Raw genomic sequence first — 18,184 nt, forward strand, 5'->3', positions numbered from 1 at the left:
AAATGGATTTAAACTATGCAAGGTACTCCCTGAAGATATGGGTAAAGCATTGTTAAGAGCATTAATTTCACTGGCAAATTCACTCTGTTGCACAATTTTCACTAACACCAGAAGTGTGTCCTACAACTCTTTAGTGCTCAATGGACCACGCAGTTTGTTAGTTTTGTTGCAGGCATTGAAAATGAACCGTTTACACCAGGACACTACACGTTGCAATTTATTTAGAGAAGAATACCTCTCAAATAATGGGTTGTCTTGTGTTGACACAAGGCTTACAACAGACTGCTTCTGTTCTACACTCACTTCACTACATTCTTGTATGTCACACTTGTTTTCAAGCAATTGTAGCTCATGTAAAAATGGAGGCCCTTGCCACCATAAATAATGTGTCACTAAGCTGGAAGGGGAAATCCCACGACTTGCACAGTCGGCAGGATTGTCTTTACTGCTGACATGACACCAGTTTATATCACCTTCCTCTTGTATTTTAGAGACCCGATTCGCCACAAAAGTTTTCCAATGACTAGAACATGAAGCTATCCAAGCTAAAACTATTTTGGAGTCCAAATAGGAGGTAACAGTTGTGAAGTTGACTGGCAATGCTTTTCGCACATAAGTAATGAGGCAAACCAACAATAATGCAGCACAAAGTTCCAGTCGTGGAAGTGTTATCCTTTTCAGAGGAGCCACTCTTGTTTTTGAGGCAACAAGTTTTACCTGGACTTGTTCATCAGCACAGGTAAACAACCGCTGCATAGGCTGCTTCAGATGCATCACAAAACCCAACTAAATGAAGCTCGATACAGTCTTTTGGAATGATGCAACGTTCAATTCTAATAGTTTGCAAATTTGGTAAATCACTGCAGTAACTAACCCACTTATCAACTACATTAGTTGGAAGTTCATCATCCCAGTCAAGTTCTAATTTCCACAGTTCTTGTATCAATAATTTGGCTTTCACTGTGGTAGGTGATAGCCAGCCCAAAGGATCAAACAACTTGGAGATCTCTGAGAGGAGAAGTCGCTTGGTCAACACAGAATGCACAATTGGACTCACTACATTAAAGGAGAAATGATCCAAGGAAGGACACCACTGAATCCCCAATGTTTTCTTACAGTCACTGTCATTAAATTGAAACGGCACGTTTCTTTCAAGCAATTTGCTTGGAATACTGTCTAACACCTTAGGATCATTTGAGGACCATTTGCGAAGTTCAAAACCACCTTTAAGCAGGAGTTGGGTTAGTTGATGGTAAAGTTCTATAGCACCCTCCGTAGAATCACCCCCACTTAAGAAATTGTCTATGTACACATGATTAAGTAACACATTTGAAGCAAGGGGGATATTTGCACCTTCATCTTCACGTAATTGTTGCAGACACACCGTAGCTAAGTATGGTGCACAAGCAGTACCATAAGTGACAGTCAATAATCTGAAGTCTTGAAATGGTTCACTAGGATCCTCTCTCCACACAATTCTCTGAAAGTCTGTATCCTTTCGATTGATTTTCACTTGTCTATACATTTTTGAGATGTCAGAAGTTAGGGCTATTTGATGTATTCTGAATTGTAATATCACACTAATGATATCACTTTGTAACTTAGGGCCAATCATTAAAGTATCATTAAGAGAAACACCTGAAGACATTTTACAACTGCCATCAAAAACTACACGAATAGGTGAAGTCGTACTGTCTTTAAATATAGGATGATGAGGAAAATAATAGCTTTCCCTAGGCACCTTATGTATTTCTTCAGGGGGGATAAGTTCCATATGTCCAAGTTCTCTATACTCAGTCATGAAAGCATTATACTGTTTATGAAGTTCAGGGGAGTGAGGAAGTCTGCGTTCTTGACTTTTAAGTCTCTTAACTGCTGTTTCTCTTGAAAACCCTAACACCACATCATCGTTCTTAAATGGTAAGCTAACTACATATCGACCATTCTCTCGTTGGTGAGTAGCTATGAAATGTGCTTCACACCTTTTCTCTTCTGACGTTAAATGATTAAGGGTTGGCAATGCTTCAAGTTCCCAAAAATTACGTACGTTAGTATTCAAATCACATGACACATGGAAAGATGAGACTGAGTTGGTATTTGCATTACCAACACTACCATCAACTTGCCCTGATAACACCCAACCAAAGACTGTTTCTAATGCTGATGGAGTACCAGGAGGTCCCACTCAGCGTTCACTTCCCAACAATAAAGGAAAAATGTCACAGCCTAGTAAAATATCCACAGGAGCACTCACGTTAAATGTAGGATCAGCCAAGGGTAAGCCCTGTATGTGTGACCAAGTGCACACCCCTGGTGCTTGCACCCTTGGTAAATTACCTGTAATTTTCTTCACTACCACAGCCCTTACACTGTACAGTTGTGTCTTGCACTTTGACAGAAACTGAACATTGGCTATAGCATTGGCTGTGTAAACACCCTTTTCAGTTATGCCAGAAATATTTATGTTAGTACGTTGCTTAGGTAACTGCAACCTTTGTAAACACGTCTCAGACACGAAGGACACTTCCGATGCAGAGTCTAGGAGCACACGACAAGGCTGAAAGTAACCCTGTTTGTTTTTAACATTAACAATAGCAGTAAACAACAATACTTGTGGTACACCAGAGGTTTTAACTAACTTGTTTCCTGCAACATGAGACGACACTTGTGGGGGAGAGGAACTGGTCGACTACCCATTCTTGTTAGCCTTGTCAAAATGAATTAAAGTATGGTGATATTTTCCACAGACGCGACACCCGTTTGATGTACATACTCTTAATTTGGGTTGTTCAAAACAATTAAAGCAAAGTGCCTTCTCTTTCACGAAACTGTGCCTTTGTTGCACGGACATCTGAAGAAACTCTTCGCACTTGTGTAGTTTGTGTTGCTTGGTGCGGCATTTCGGGCAGAAGGAAACAGCTGATGTTACAAAGGAAGAGGTTGAAGGCTTATTATGACTCACCGCCTTCCGCCGATTGTTGTTTTGACTTGCCATTGACGACAATGCACGCGCACGCTGATCTAGGAACTGGGTCAACTCGGAAAAACTAGGCACTTCTTGCGACGAGAGAGAGAGTTCCCATTGTTTTCTTGACTCAGAATCAAGCTTTCTTGTTGTATGATAAACAAGAATCGCGTCCCAAGATTCAACAGGTACACCGAGTACCTTTAAAACACCAATGCACTCATTTGTAGTGTCGATAAGACGACGTAAACTTGTGTGCGAGTTCTCGTTCACTTGCAGCTGATTCACCAGTTGCTGGACAGTGTTGCTAACTAATTCCCTCTTGTTAGAATAGCGGTTGTTGAGCAACTCCCACGCATGTTGATAGTTTTCATCTATCACTGCTAACGATTGTATAAGCAAGGCAGCCTCGCCCTTGAGAGAAGCCTTCAAATACTGAAGTTTTTGTGCACCACTTAAGTTCGCGTTTTTGTCGACACTTGCACTAAACAAATCATGAAAACTTAGCCAGTCCTCCAGCGATCCGCTGAAGGAAGGAATTTCCAATCTCGGTAGTTTAACTTCACCTACATGTTGCTGGGGTGGGCTGTCACGTGATGATGACGTCACTGATGTAAGACTTCCTGATGCCGTTATTTGTACTGACTGAAGCTTGTAGACAATTTGATCAAGTCTGTCTTCTTCCACACCTAATTCACCTTCATACCTTTCGAACTCACTAGCGTCCCTTGCAGCAAGATCAATTAATAGTTGCTTGCAGTCACTTGATAGTTGCGTCGCTTTATCACCACACAAAGACATTGTGGCATTATCTAAAGTCCCAGAATTGACACGATTCTCAAGATGCGTAATCTCACGTTTTAGCACTGTCTTTGCTGCGAGACTTCGCTCCATTTTGACGTGTTCACGAACCGCGAACCGACTGAAAATTGGCAAACCGGATTGCACTACACACTGGTAACGAAAGATGCTTGTTTAGGCCAGCACCACGCCTTGATGATGTCAGATTCTTTGTTTGCGTCTCGCGGGCGAGGAACTAACGAACGGAAAATACGAAAAGTGTGATAAGAAGTTCTGTGTAGAGACTGTCTTTGTCACACAAATGCACACTCACAGTCACAGTTCACAAATATGAATGTAGAAAAACACAAAGTCACTAGAATCCCTTTCACAGAATGTCACAAATCCGGCTATGGAGGACCATGTCGGGGAGAAGGCCCCGTTCCAATTTGTATCCAAAAACTTTCGGTGGTTGGGTAGGTGAATTTGCAAAGGACACTCACCATATGTAAACTACATGTTTACTGACAGACACATAAGTTTACATAGATTACACATTCTCTGTCACACAGATGACAAGAGATAAAACTAGACACAAAACGACGTCCTGCAGCCATACTTGCTGCACACTCGAAGACAAGTGTTGCCAACACCTACTTGGCAAATATTAAGAAAAATGTCTTGGCCGCCATGTTGGATCCAAGTACATTGTGGGGGCCAACAAGTGGCATACCTTAAAGGAGATAATGGAGTTTATATCCCGTTCATACCCTCAGATGTCCTACATTCAAATTTTAAAAAAAGGAGGGGGAGGAGTTGGATATTTGAAAATCGTTGTAACTAAAACAATTTTTATATATTGGTAGTCTAAAAGTCACAGGTATTAAAAGGAGATGGTACATGTTTAAGAAATATTTCAGCGGCTTATGTGCAATGTATGAAAGTTTTCTCAAATTGCCATATATTGTGAGTTGTGACATGTATTTATAATATACTTTCCTAAAGACAGAAGTTTGATACTGAAAGTGACATTAGATAAAACAAAAGGTAACAGTTTGATATAGGCAAAACACATTTCTTCAATTCTACAGGAGAAAGTAGTTACGGAACTGAGTTTCTGTAGACTTTTGAAAGGTCGTGGAAGTGTTTTCTCCCTTCATTCAATTTATTCGGCCGGTAAAACATATATTTTTAGTAGTGTATATTGGTTGTTTCAACGCAGTACTTTGTAGGTATCCTCTTTTTTTATCAATTGAATATCACTTTTTGACATACTTTGACAATTTTTTGTCGATGTTTTAGCGTTTAGCGATGTTTTAGTACAAATTTTCACTATACTCATTTTTTTTCCACTCATACTTGGTAGGTATATTATGATCTTACGTGATACAACTTAACCTATCCTTTTTTTACGATTATTTAATTTTTTTTACGATCCTAAGTGATATAACTTAACCTATCATTTTTTTTATTTATGCACTGTTTGAACGTCATCATTTGAGGATCATATTTTGTAGGTATTTTTTTTTATCAATCGAATATAAGTTTTTGACATATTTTGACAATTTTTTGTCGATGTTATAGCGTTTAGCGATGTTTTAGTACAAATTTTCACTGCACTCATTTTTTCCATTTATACTTGGTAGGTATATCACGATCTTACGTGATACAACTTAACCTATCTTTTTTTTTACGATTTTTTAATTTTTTTTACGATCCTAAGTGATATAACTTAACCTATCATTTTTTTATTTACGCACCGAACTAACCTACAAGGGACTCTGTTTGTTTTAATATTTCAGTATTATAAGGTTTTCACAAATTTTATATAACCTAAAATGTGTTGGATGTTGATTTTTAGTATGTGGCAATTTTTTATGAATTTTAAAACTGTTCCGTCACCCTCTCGTTCTTCACGTCGTGGACGAAGGACTTCTCTGCAATCAGGATGACGCTGCATAGAGTATCGGCAGGCAGCGCGTCGTGGAACTCGCAAACACCCACTCTACAAAAATTCTACTATATGATCTTTCACTGGCTAAGCTAACCTACAAATAGGAATTGGCAGCACTGACTTATAAACCCACTGGGTCTTCTTGGCATGTTTTTTCATGATGTGTTGCCAGGCTATTGGGCATCTTGGCGTATACAATGTATATATTTTGAGAGGGGGGTTATAGCTTTTTATGCTGTACGAATACTAAAAACTTGACAGTGACAACCAACAGAGTAAATAAACCTACATGCAGAAACTAACAACACTAGTTTCTGACAGTGAATTTGAAATAAAATATTAAACAAAATACATGAGTAAGCACTGTGATTACAAATAATACCAGTGTTATGCCCCCCCAACTCCAACTGGACAACTGGGGAAAATAATTGTACAACAATTTGTACCTAATTGTACAATACTTGTACCTAATTGTACAACATATACACAGACATAAAAGAGAGAGCCTTCCCGCAACTTACTTCATGCACAATTTATATGATTTTACAACTGTGAAAAGAAAGCATATGTGTTCTGTATGCACATATTCATTCTTATTTTTCGAAGTTGAATGGAAGCACGTGTTTTTACGCTCTCGTAATACTGACCTTGCTCCACTGATTTTAAATTGCTTCCATCCGCTTTTTTTTTTCTGTGTTATTTCCGCATGCACGCAACATTCGCTTTCAATAGACAGAAGGAGTGTTAGTATAGCAGGCTCCGAGTTTACAATTTATTAAATTAAACAATAATTTATGTAAGAATATACTTGTACTTACCGAACACAAAATAATAAAAGCACATGTGAATTTTTGCGTGTGTTCATGTTATATGACGACTGAGTAAAAAAATAATGTTGACTCCCCGAAAGATAAAAGTTCCCGGTTCGATATCAGATGCATGCAAATTTTATGTTTTGCTCTCCAAAATCTTGATTTTTATGTTTGTGCTATTTGTCATACAGCAGAGGAGAAGAGGGGAGAGGGAGGGGAGGGGGTACTATTAGCGCCATCTATTAGCAAACAATAGAAATAAAAAAGTAGGGTCAAACTTTTTCAACACCCAAAAATTTTAAACGTCCTCGTTTAGTAATACGATCAGCAAAAGACGTTTGAAAGAGTACTCTTAGTCGAGAAAGCTAATTGCTAGGGCCCATATATTGCTAAAATGTTCTTTAATTTACATATTTCTCATACCGCCATATGTTGTTCTAGTTGACTTCTTCCAAAAAAATGCTAATTAGCGAGAGTTAATTAAGCAAGGCAAGTAAAAGAAGCAAATAGGACAATATGTGGTGGCGTGGAAATATGTAAAAATTCGATAAAATTCGAATTAAAATTGGGGGATATTTTGCATTTTTTTCCTATAATGTACAAAACATTTACCGTACATAATCATTTCTATTTACAACAGTATAAAATAAGAGGAATGTGTGACAATATCCATATTAATTAGGAAGGTATGTTGTATGCTAGGTTAGCTAATTGTGTCTTCTACAGCTTCACTGTATAGAGGAAAGATGGAAAAAGAGAGCTCTACAAAAACTAACGCTCTTAACAATATTGTACGCCCCGTGAAAATTATATATAAATAAGGCATAAGCGTATTATCTGCTTTCATGTCAGATTTTCCCGACCTGTGAGCTGTAGTGTTTAGGTGACAAGCGACCCACTCAAATATAATACTGTTCACAATATTGTACGCCCCGTGAAAATTATATAGAAATAAGGCATAAGCGTATTATCTGCTTTCATGTCAGATTTTCCCAACCTGCGAGCTGTAGTGTTTAGGTGACAAGCGACCTGCTCAAATATAATATTGTTGACAATATTGTACGCCCCGTGAAAATTATATATAAATAAGGCATAAGCGTATTATCTGCTTTCATGTCAGATTTTCCCGACCTGTGAGCTGTAGTGTTTAGGTGACAGGCGACCTGCTCAAATATAATACTGTTGACAATATTGTACGCCCCGTGAAAATTATATATAAATAAGGCATAAGCGTATTATCTGCTTTCATGTCAGATTTTGCCAACCTGTGAGCTGTAGTGTTTAGGTGACAAGCGACCTGCTCAAATATAATATTGTTGACAATATTGTACGCCCCGTGAAAATTATATATAAATAAGGCATAAGCGTATTATCTGCTTTCATGTCAGATTTTCCCAACCTGCGAGCTGTAGTGTTTAGGTGACAAGCGACCTGCTCAAATATAATACTGTTGACAATATTGAACGCCCCGTGAAAATTATATATAAATAAGGCATAAGCGTATTATCTACTTTCATGTCAGATTTTGCCAACCTGTGAGCTGTAGTGTTTAGGTGACAAGCGACCTGCTCAAATATAATACTGTTGACAATATTGTTCGTATATTGTATTGTATAGAAGACTAGAAGCATATAATTTGGCGAAAAAAAAAATAGAAAATAGTTAAAAAAAAAGTGAACAATTATATTTTGCATTGCACAGCATTAGGTATTAAATAACATACCCCCAAAAAATCTCTGCATTATGTGTTCTGTAAAAAAATTGCCCTACGTGCCAAATTGCTGTGTCAAGTAAATATTTTCAAAAGCACTGTCGTACTTGTGTGCTGGGAAAGCGAATATGTGCGACCAAACTGTGCTCTAAGTGTGGAAAAAATATTTCTATTGCCAACTTCAAGTTGTTGTTTTTTTGACACGTATATATATTATTATTTTTTTAACAGAGGAAGAAAGTCCGTGCTTCGGAAAACGCGATGATGTGCGTAATGATATTTTTCTTCTCCTGCTCAGACTTGTACCAATCTACTGTGTACTGTCTTCTTCCCTGCATCGCCTCGTTTAGTTCGTCCGACCTCTTGTTCAATTTTTCCCCAGCAGCCGAAAGCAGAATGTTGAGATTATCGCACCTCAGGCCGCTGATCTCCCGAAGATGGTCCTTGAGAACCATTTCACAAGGGATGCGAAATTCCGGCGTTGTTCTTGCTATGATTACAAGTTTCCCTACATCCTCACAATCTCCGTTTACTGCGTGTTTAAATATTTTACATAGTAGCTCGGGCGGCAAATCAGTTATACGAGACATGTTGTTATTATTATTATTTTTCACTCTATGTTATTTATATACCCCACCCCAATTTTTTGTTTCGTGTGAATGACGATGGTGGTAGAGTGCCACACACGTAAATTTGCCGTTGCGTAGAAACGAATTTTCGTTTCGTCTCCCTCTCTCTTAGCATCATGTGTTCTACCCTGCTCGATAACCTTTGCTATTGTTGCCATATTGTCATTCCATTCCTGGACACACTCGCGCAAACATTATTGAAAACAATTGAATAGCGCTCCAGCTCGCGGTTCCCACCGTTCGGTAGGGACGCTATTGTGGCAATATAGCACGGCGTAGTGCTTGCTTTTTTTATGCAGTGCATGTTCATTGGCTAGCTAGTAACTAGTGTTGCCAACTGTAATAATGAAGCACTATTTCTGTCATGGAAGGGGAAAAGGCAGGTAAAGTGGCGGTGAGTTTTGTTGGATTGGAAGCACCATATTTTTATTTTATACTAAGTATTTGACCGGTTTGACGTTGTGTGCGTGTATTGCGTGTGTGTATGTAAAAGTGTGTGTTTGCTAATGAACGTTAAATTCCATAATGCCTCCAGTTCTGTCGAAGTTGAAATCAAAAACCTTGCATAGCCAAGCTCGGGAAATTCTAAGCAACGTGCACGAGTTCATGATGGAGGAAGCCAGTCATGGTGTTAGCATCCCAATAAAGCATTTTGGCAAGAGAGCAGCGAACAGCAGCAACAAATTGTTCATATTTCATAATTTTGGAATTATTCAAAATAAATAAATTATGTAGCTCCAACATCATTTCAACTCTGGCTCCGGCACGTGTTCTTGTAGAAATTGCATAGAGGAGGCTGTCATTTTTGCTGCTTAATGCGATACATATTGTTTTCTGTGTTAAAATTGCCATGCTTTGATGGGTGATAAGCCTATTGAAAACTGTGATCGAGCGAGATATTCTTTTGCGCTGAATAGTATTGAAATAGTATAAGAAGTCTCATTATTTATTTTATATTTTGATGTTTTAGTTAGGAATATATTGATTTTCAATTTTCCGTTGCTGCGTAATGACCGGGGGGGGGTCGAAATAGAGCGGCATCTGCCGCCACCTCCCAGGGAGGCAAAATGACTAGCGCCGGCCCTGGTTCATAACAAAAGAAAAAGCCGCGCAGCTTATTGTCTAGTGGCAGTATATGTACTTGTTATTGTTGTGGAAGCCGGCATTTTTTGTAAATGTACAACAAAGGCAACCGACTGTCGCCGATCTCAGAGAGGAAATAATAATACTGCTTCAGGAGGAGTGTTATGGTGCAATTGTAGCGGTTTAACACGTTGGCATGTTATTATCTGCCGTTGCAGTTCCATACCAGTGTATACGGGTTTTGGAAGTGAAAAGTTAGAACGCCACCAGTGCATTAATGCAATGAAAAATAATATATATATTTTTTTATTTATTTTTACTTATGTGTTAGTTCATATTTTGCGAATTTTTAGTCCATATGTATGTAGCTACATACAAAGTCACTTGTTAGTACATATTAATCCTAGTCCTGGTATAATGCATGACGTTTAAAACTCAACGTTAGATAGACCTGAATTCTCTAATTTTATTGTTGTATGTAACAGCTGTGCATCGGCGCACTGCAGCGATTTTTCTATCTGCTCCATTAGCAACACTGCTTTTTTAGTTGTTTCGCGCATTGCATGGCAGAATTATCTGCGCTGGACTCTACCCAGTGCGGCGACCCGTTCACCCAGCGATGCGTCTCTGCTCACGAACCTTTCGAAAGCTGCGTGCTCTAACTTTCTGTCTGCTTTGTGATGTGCATCCAGATCTGTCTGTGTGGTGTTGTAAGCAATGTTGTGATTTTTGCATGCGGCGTCCAACAAATTCACACCCTTGTCCCCTCTCTCCAATTTTTTCTTGAGTTTGGTACCCGGTCTGCAGTACTGGTAGCCAGGTAAATGCATCTCAAAAGGTAACTTGTTACCTTTTGACAACAGGCACCTGTACGTGTTCTCGAAAAGTTTGGAGCAATCCAAATACCAGTAACTGATGAAACTGTACGATGGTCTGGACATTGCAACGTTCGCCTCGGAAATAAAACCACTCGACGATTGTCGTGAAAATTTAGTCGTTGTGTTCGACGACGCCATCTTGGAAAATCAAAATGAAATTCGCAACTTTTTCACGCAAGGTCGTCACAAAAAAAATGGATTGCTTCTACCTAGCTCAAACGTTTTTCCAAAATTCCAAAACAGTTAGTACGCGACAACGCTAATTTCATATGTTTGTTTCGTCAAGATCACACCAACCTCAAGCACGCGTACGATGACTACGTAGGCGGAGACATGAACTACAATCAATTTTCGGAACGCTGCTGCTCTACTTGCTGGAACGGTGACGATTTCGGATTCGCGACGATCGACATGACGAGGAAACCCAACGACGGAAAATACAGAAACAAAATCAACGACTTTCTAAACGTTGCAACGTTGTGAGAAACGACGTTTATTTATATACGTATATTTCTTATATACGTATATAAATAAACGTCGTTTCTCACAACGTTGCAACGTTTAGAAAGTCGTTGATTTTGTTTCTGTATTTTCCGTCGTTGGGTTTCCTCGTCATGTCGATCGTCGCGAATCCGAAATCGTCACCGTTCCAGCAAGTAGAGCAGCAGCATTCCGAAAATTGATTGTAGTTCATGTCTCCGCCTACGTAGTCATCGTACGCGTGCTTGAGGTTGGTGTGATCTTGACGAAACAAACATATGAAATTAGCGTTGTCGCGTACTAACTGTTTTGGAATTTTGGAAAAACGTTTGAGCTAGGTAGAAGCAATCCATTTTTTTTGTGACGACCTTGCGTGAAAAAGTTGTGAATTTCATTTTGATTTTCCAAGATGGCGTCGTCGAACACAACGACTAAATTTTCACGACAATCGTCGAGTGGTTTTATTTCCGAGGCGAACGTTGCAATGTCCAGACCATCGTACAGTTTCATCAGTTACTGGTATTTGGATTGCTCCAAACTTTTCGAGAACACGTACAGGTGCCTGTTGTCAAAAGGTAACAAGTTACCTTTTGAGATGCATTTACCTGGCCATCAGTACTGCAGACCGGGTACCAAACTCAAGAAAAAATTGGAGAGAGGGGACAAGGGTGTGAATTTGTTGGACGCCGCATGCAAAAATCACAACATTGCTTACAACACCACACAGACAGATCTGGATGCACATCACAAAGCAGACAGAAAGTTAGAGCACGCAGCTTTCGAAAGGTTCGTGAGCAGAGACGCATCGCTGGGTGAACGGGTCGCCGCACTGGGTAGAGTCCAGCGCAGATAATTCTGCCATGCAATGCGCGAAACAACTAAAAAAGCAGTGTTGCTAATGGAGCAGATAGAAAAATCGCTGCAGTGCGCCGATGCACAGCTGTTACATACAACAATAAAATTAGAGAATTCAGGTCTATCTAACGTTGAGTTTTAAACGTCATGCATTATACCAGGACTAGGATTAATATGTACTAACAAGTGACTTTGTATGTAGCTACATACATATGGACTAAAAATTCGCAAAATATGAACTAACACATAAGTAAAAATAAATAAAAAAATATATATATTATTTTTCATTGCATTAATGCACTGGTGGCGTTCTAACTTTTCACTTCCAAAACCCGTATACACTGGTATGGAACTGCAACGGCAGATAATAACATGCCAACGTGTTAAACCGCTACAATTGCACCATAACACTCCTCCTGAAGCAGTATTATTATTTCCTCTCTGAGATCGGCGACAGTCGGTTGCCTTTGTTGTACATTTACAAAAAATGCCGGCTTCCACAACAATAACAAGTACATATACTGCCACTAGACAATAAGCTGCGCGGCTTTTTCTTTTGTTATGAACCAGGGCCGGCGCTAGTCATTTTGCCTCCCTGGGAGGTGGCGGCAGATGCCGCTCTATTTCGACCCCCCCCCCGGTCATTACGCAGCAACGGAAAATTGAAAATCAATATATTCCTAACTAAAACATCAAAATATAAAATAAATAATGAGACTTCTTATACTATTTCAATACTATTCAGCGCAAAAGAATATCTCGCTCGATCACAGTTTTCAATAGGCTTATCACCCATCAAAGCATGGCAATTTTAACACAGAAAACAATATGTATCGCATTAAGCAGCAAAAATGACAGCCTCCTCTATGCAATTTCTACAAGAACACGTGCCGGAGCCAGAGTTGAAATGATGTTGGAGCTACATAATTTATTTATTTTGAATAATTCCAAAATTATGAAATATGAACAATTTGTTGCTGCTGTTCGCTGCTCTCTTGCCAAAATGCTTTATTGGGATGCTAACACCATGACTGGCTTCCTCCATCATGAACTCGTGCACGTTGCTTAGAATTTCCCGAGCTTGGCTATGCAAGGTTTTTGATTTCAACTTCGACAGAACTGGAGGCATTATGGAATTTAACGTTCATTAGCAAACACACACTTTTACATACACACACGCAATACACGCACACAACGTCAAACCGGTCAAATACTTAGTATAAAATAAAAATATGGTGCTTCCAATCCAACAAAACTCACCGCCACTTTACCTGCCTTTTCCCCTTCCATGACAGAAATAGTGCTTCATTATTACAGTTGGCAACACTAGTTACTAGCTAGCCAATGAACATGCACTGCATAAAAAAAGCAAGCACTACGCCGTGCTATATTGCCACAATAGCGTCCCTACCGAACGGTGGGAACCGCGAGCTGGAGCGCTATTCAATTGTTTTCAATAATGTTTGCGCGAGTGTGTCCAGGAATGGAATGACAATATGGCAACAATAGCAAAGGTTATCGAGCAGGGTAGAACACATGATGCTAAGAGAGAGGGAGACGAAACGAAAATTCGTTTCTACGCAACGGCAAATTTACGTGTGTGGCACTCTACCACCATCGTCATTCACACGAAACAAAAAATTGGGGTGGGGTATATAAATAACATAGAGTGAAAAATAATAATAATAACAACATGTCTCGTATAACTGATTTGCCGCCCGAGCTACTATGTAAAATATTTAAACACGCAGTAAACGGAGATTGTGAGGATGTAGGGAAACTTGTAATCATAGCAAGAACAACGCCGGAATTTCGCATCCCTTGTGAAATGGTTCTCAAGGACCATCTTCGGGAGATCAGCGGCCTGAGGTGCGATAATCTCAACATTCTGCTTTCGGCTGCTGGGGAAAAATTGAACAAGAGGTCGGACGAACTAAACGAGGCGATGCAGGGAAGAAGACAGTACACAGTAGATTGGTACAAGTCTGAGCAGGAGAAGAAAAATATCATTACGCACATCATCGCGTTTTCCGAAGCACGGACTTTCTTCCTCTGTTAAAAAAATAATAATATATATACGTGTCAAAAAAACAACAACTTGAAGTTGGCAATAGAAATATTTTTTCCACACTTAGAGCACAGTTTGGTCGCACATATTCGCTTTCCCAGCACACAAGTACGACAGTGCTTTTGAAAATATTTACTTGACACAGCAATTTGGCACGTAGGGCAATTTTTTTACAGAACACATAATGCAGAGATTTTTTGGGGGTATGTTATTTAATACCTAATGCTGTGCAATGCAAAATATAATTGTTCACTTTTTTTTTAACTATTTTCTATTTTTTTTTTCGCCAAATTATATGCTTCTAGTCTTCTATACAATACAATATACGAACAATATTGTCAACAGTATTATATTTGAGCAGGTCGCTTGTCACCTAAACACTACAGCTCACAGGTTGGCAAAATCTGACATGAAAGTAGATAATACGCTTATGCCTTATTTATATATAATTTTCACAGGGCGTTCAATATTGTCAACAGTATTATATTTGAGCAGGTCGCTTGTCACCTAAACACTACAGCTCGCAGGTTGGGAAAATCTGACATGAAAGCAGATAATACGCTTATGCCTTATTTATATATAATTTTCACGGGGCGTACAATATTGTCAACAATATTATATTTGAGCAGGTCGCTTGTCACCTAAACACTACAGCTCACAGGTTGGCAAAATCTGACATGAAAGCAGATAATACGCTTATGCCTTATTTATATATAATTTTCACGGGGCGTACAATATTGTCAACAGTATTATATTTGAGCAGGTCGCCTGTCACCTAAACACTACAGCTCACAGGTCGGGAAAATCTGACATGAAAGCAGATAATACGCTTATGCCTTATTTATATATAATTTTCACGGGGCGTACAATATTGTCAACAATATTATATTTGAGCAGGTCGCTTGTCACCTAAACACTACAGCTCGCAGGTTGGGAAAATCTGACATGAAAGCAGATAATACGCTTATGCCTTATTTATATATAATTTTCACGGGGCGTACAATATTGTCAACAGTATTATATTTGAGCAGGTCGCTTGTCACCTAAACACTACAGCTCACAGGTCGGCAAAATCTGACATGAAAGCAGATAATACGCTTATGCCTTATTTCTATATAATTTTCACGGGGCGTACAATATTGTCAACAGTATTATATTTGAGCAGGTCGCTTGTCACCTAAACACTACAGCTCACAGGTCGGCAAAATCTGACATGAAAGCAGATAATACGCTTATGCCTTATTTATATATAATTTTCACGGGGCGTACAATATTGTCAACAGTATTATATTTGAGCAGGTCGCCTGTCACCTAAACACTACAGCTCACAGGTCGGGAAAATCTGACATGAAAGCAGATAATACGCTTATGCCTTATTTATATATAATTTTCACGGGGCGTACAATATTGTCAACAATATTATATTTGAGCAGGTCGCTTGTCACCTAAACACTACAGCTCACAGGTCGGCAAAATCTGACATGAAAGCAGATAATACGCTTATGCCTTATTTATATATAATTTTCACGGGGCGTACAATATTGTCAACAATATTATATTTGAGCAGGTCGCTTGTCACCTAAACACTACAGCTCGCAGGTTGGGAAAATCTGACATGAAAGCAGATAATACGCTTATGCCTTATTTCTATATAATTTTCACGGGGCGTACAATATTGTCAACAGTATTATATTTGAGTGGGTCGCTTGTCACCTAAACACTACAGCTCACAGGTCGGGAAAATCTGACATGAAAGCAGATAATACGCTTATGCCTTATTTATATATAATTTTCACGGGGCGTACAATATTGTTAAGAGCGTTAGTTTTTGTAGAGCTCTCTTTTTCCATCTTTCCTCTATACAGTGAAGCTGTAGAAGACACAATTAGCTAACCTAGCATACAACATACCTTCCTAATTAATATGGATATTGTCACACATTCCTCTTATTTTATACTGTTGTAAATAGAAAAGATTATGTACGGTAAATGTTTTGTACATTATAGGAAAAAAATGCAAAATATCCCCCAATTTTAATTCGAATTTTATCGAATTTTTACATATTTCCACGCCACCACATATTGTCCTATTTGCTTCTTTTACTTGCCTTGCTTAATTAACTCTCGCTAATTAGCATTTTTTTGGAAGAAGTCAACTAGAACAACATATGGCGGTATGAGAAATATGTAAATTAAAGAACATTTTAGCAATATATGGGCCCTAGCAATTAGCTTTCTCGACTAAGAGTACTCTTTCAAACGTCTTTTGCTGATCGTATTACTAAACGAGGACGTTTAAAATTTTTGGGTGTTGAAAAAGTTTGACCCTACTTTTTTATTTCTATTGTTTGCTAATAGATGGCGCTAATAGTACCCCCTCCCCTCCCTCTCCCCTCTTCTCCTCTGCTGTATGACAAATAGCACAAACATAAAAATCAAGATTTTGGAGAGCAAAACATAAAATTTGCATGCATCTGATATCGAACCGGGAACTTTTATCTTTCGGGGAGTCAACATTATTTTTTTACTCAGTCGTCATATAACATGAACACACGCAAAAATTCACATGTGCTTTTATTATTTTGTGTTCGGTAAGTACAAGTATATTCTTACATAAATTATTGTTTAATTTAATAAATTGTAAACTCGGAGCCTGCTATACTAACACTCCTTCTGTCTATTGAAAGCGAATGTTGCGTGCATGCGGAAATAACACAGAAAAAAAAAAGCGGATGGAAGCAATTTAAAATCAGTGGAGCAAGGTCAGTATTACGAGAGCGTAAAAACACGTGCTTCCATTCAACTTCGAAAAATAAGAATGAATATGTGCATACAGAACACATATGCTTTCTTTTCACAGTTGTAAAATCATATAAATTGTGCATGAAGTAAGTTGCGGGAAGGCTCTCTCTTTTATGTCTGTGTATATGTTGTACAATTAGGTACAAGTATTGTACAATTAGGTACAAATTGTTGTACAATTATTTTCCCCCGTTGTCCAGTTGGAGTTGGGGGGGGGGCATAACACTGGTATTATTTGTAATCACAGTGCTTACTCATGTATTTTGTTTAATATTTTATTTCAAATTCACTGTCAGAAACTAGTGTTGTTAGTTTCTGCATGTAGGTTTATTTACTCTGTTGGTTGTCACTGTCAAGTTTTTAGTATTCGTACAGCATAAAAAGCTATAACCCCCCTCTCAAAATATATACATTGTATACGCCAAGATGCCCAATAGCCTGGCAACACATCATGAAAAAACATGCCAAGAAGACCCAGTGGGTTTATAAGTCAGTGCTGCCAATTCCTATTTGTAGGTTAGCTTAGCCAGTGAAAGATCATATAGTAGAATTTTTGTAGAGTGGGTGTTTGCGAGTTCCACGACGCGCTGCCTGCCGATACTCTATGCAGCGTCATCCTGATTGCAGAGAAGTCCTTCGTCCACGACGTGAAGAACGAGAGGGTGACGGAACAGTTTTAAAATTCATAAAAAATTGCCACATACTAAAAATCAACATCCAACACATTTTAGGTTATATAAAATTTGTGAAAACCTTATAATACTGAAATATTAAAACAAACAGAGTCCCTTGTAGGTTAGTTCGGTGCGTAAATAAAAAAATGATAGGTTAAGTTATATCACTTAGGATCGTAAAAAAAAGATAGGTTAAGTTGTATCACGTAAGATCGTGATATACCTACCAAGTATAAATGGAAAAAATGAGTGCAGTGAAAATTTGTACTAAAACATCGCTAAACGCTATAACATCGACAAAAAATTGTCAAAATATGTCAAAAACTTATATTCGATTGATAAAAAAAAATACCTACAAAATATGATCCTCAAATGATGACGTTCAAACAGTGCATAAATAAAAAAAATGATAGGTTAAGTTATATCACTTAGGATCGTAAAAAAAATTAAATAATCGTAAAAAAAGGATAGGTTAAGTTGTATCACGTAAGATC

At 38.4% G+C, this 18,184-nt stretch overlaps 2 protein-coding genes across 2 annotated transcripts in view; both read right to left on the reverse strand.

Annotated features, from left to right (window-relative positions):
* Positions 1–18,184, reverse strand: part of LOC146000431 (ankyrin repeat and SOCS box protein 6) — a 52,085-nt gene that overhangs the window by 25,993 nt on the left and 7,908 nt on the right. The gene's annotated exons all lie outside the window — the stretch shown is intronic.
* Positions 731–3,859, reverse strand: LOC146000563 (uncharacterized). Its single transcript, XM_083138312.1, has 3 exons — positions 2,993–3,859; positions 2,338–2,569; positions 731–2,127 (listed from the first exon to the last, which is right to left on the reverse strand). Exons 1-3 carry the CDS (start codon positions 3,857–3,859, stop codon positions 731–733), a joined length of 2,496 nt encoding a protein of 831 aa, XP_082994438.1.

The sequence above is a fragment of the Lepisma saccharinum genome, chromosome 16 (assembly GCF_977018435.1).
Source record: "Lepisma saccharinum chromosome 16, izLepSacc3.1, whole genome shotgun sequence".
Taxonomy (NCBI): Eukaryota; Metazoa; Arthropoda; class Insecta; order Zygentoma; family Lepismatidae; genus Lepisma; species Lepisma saccharinum.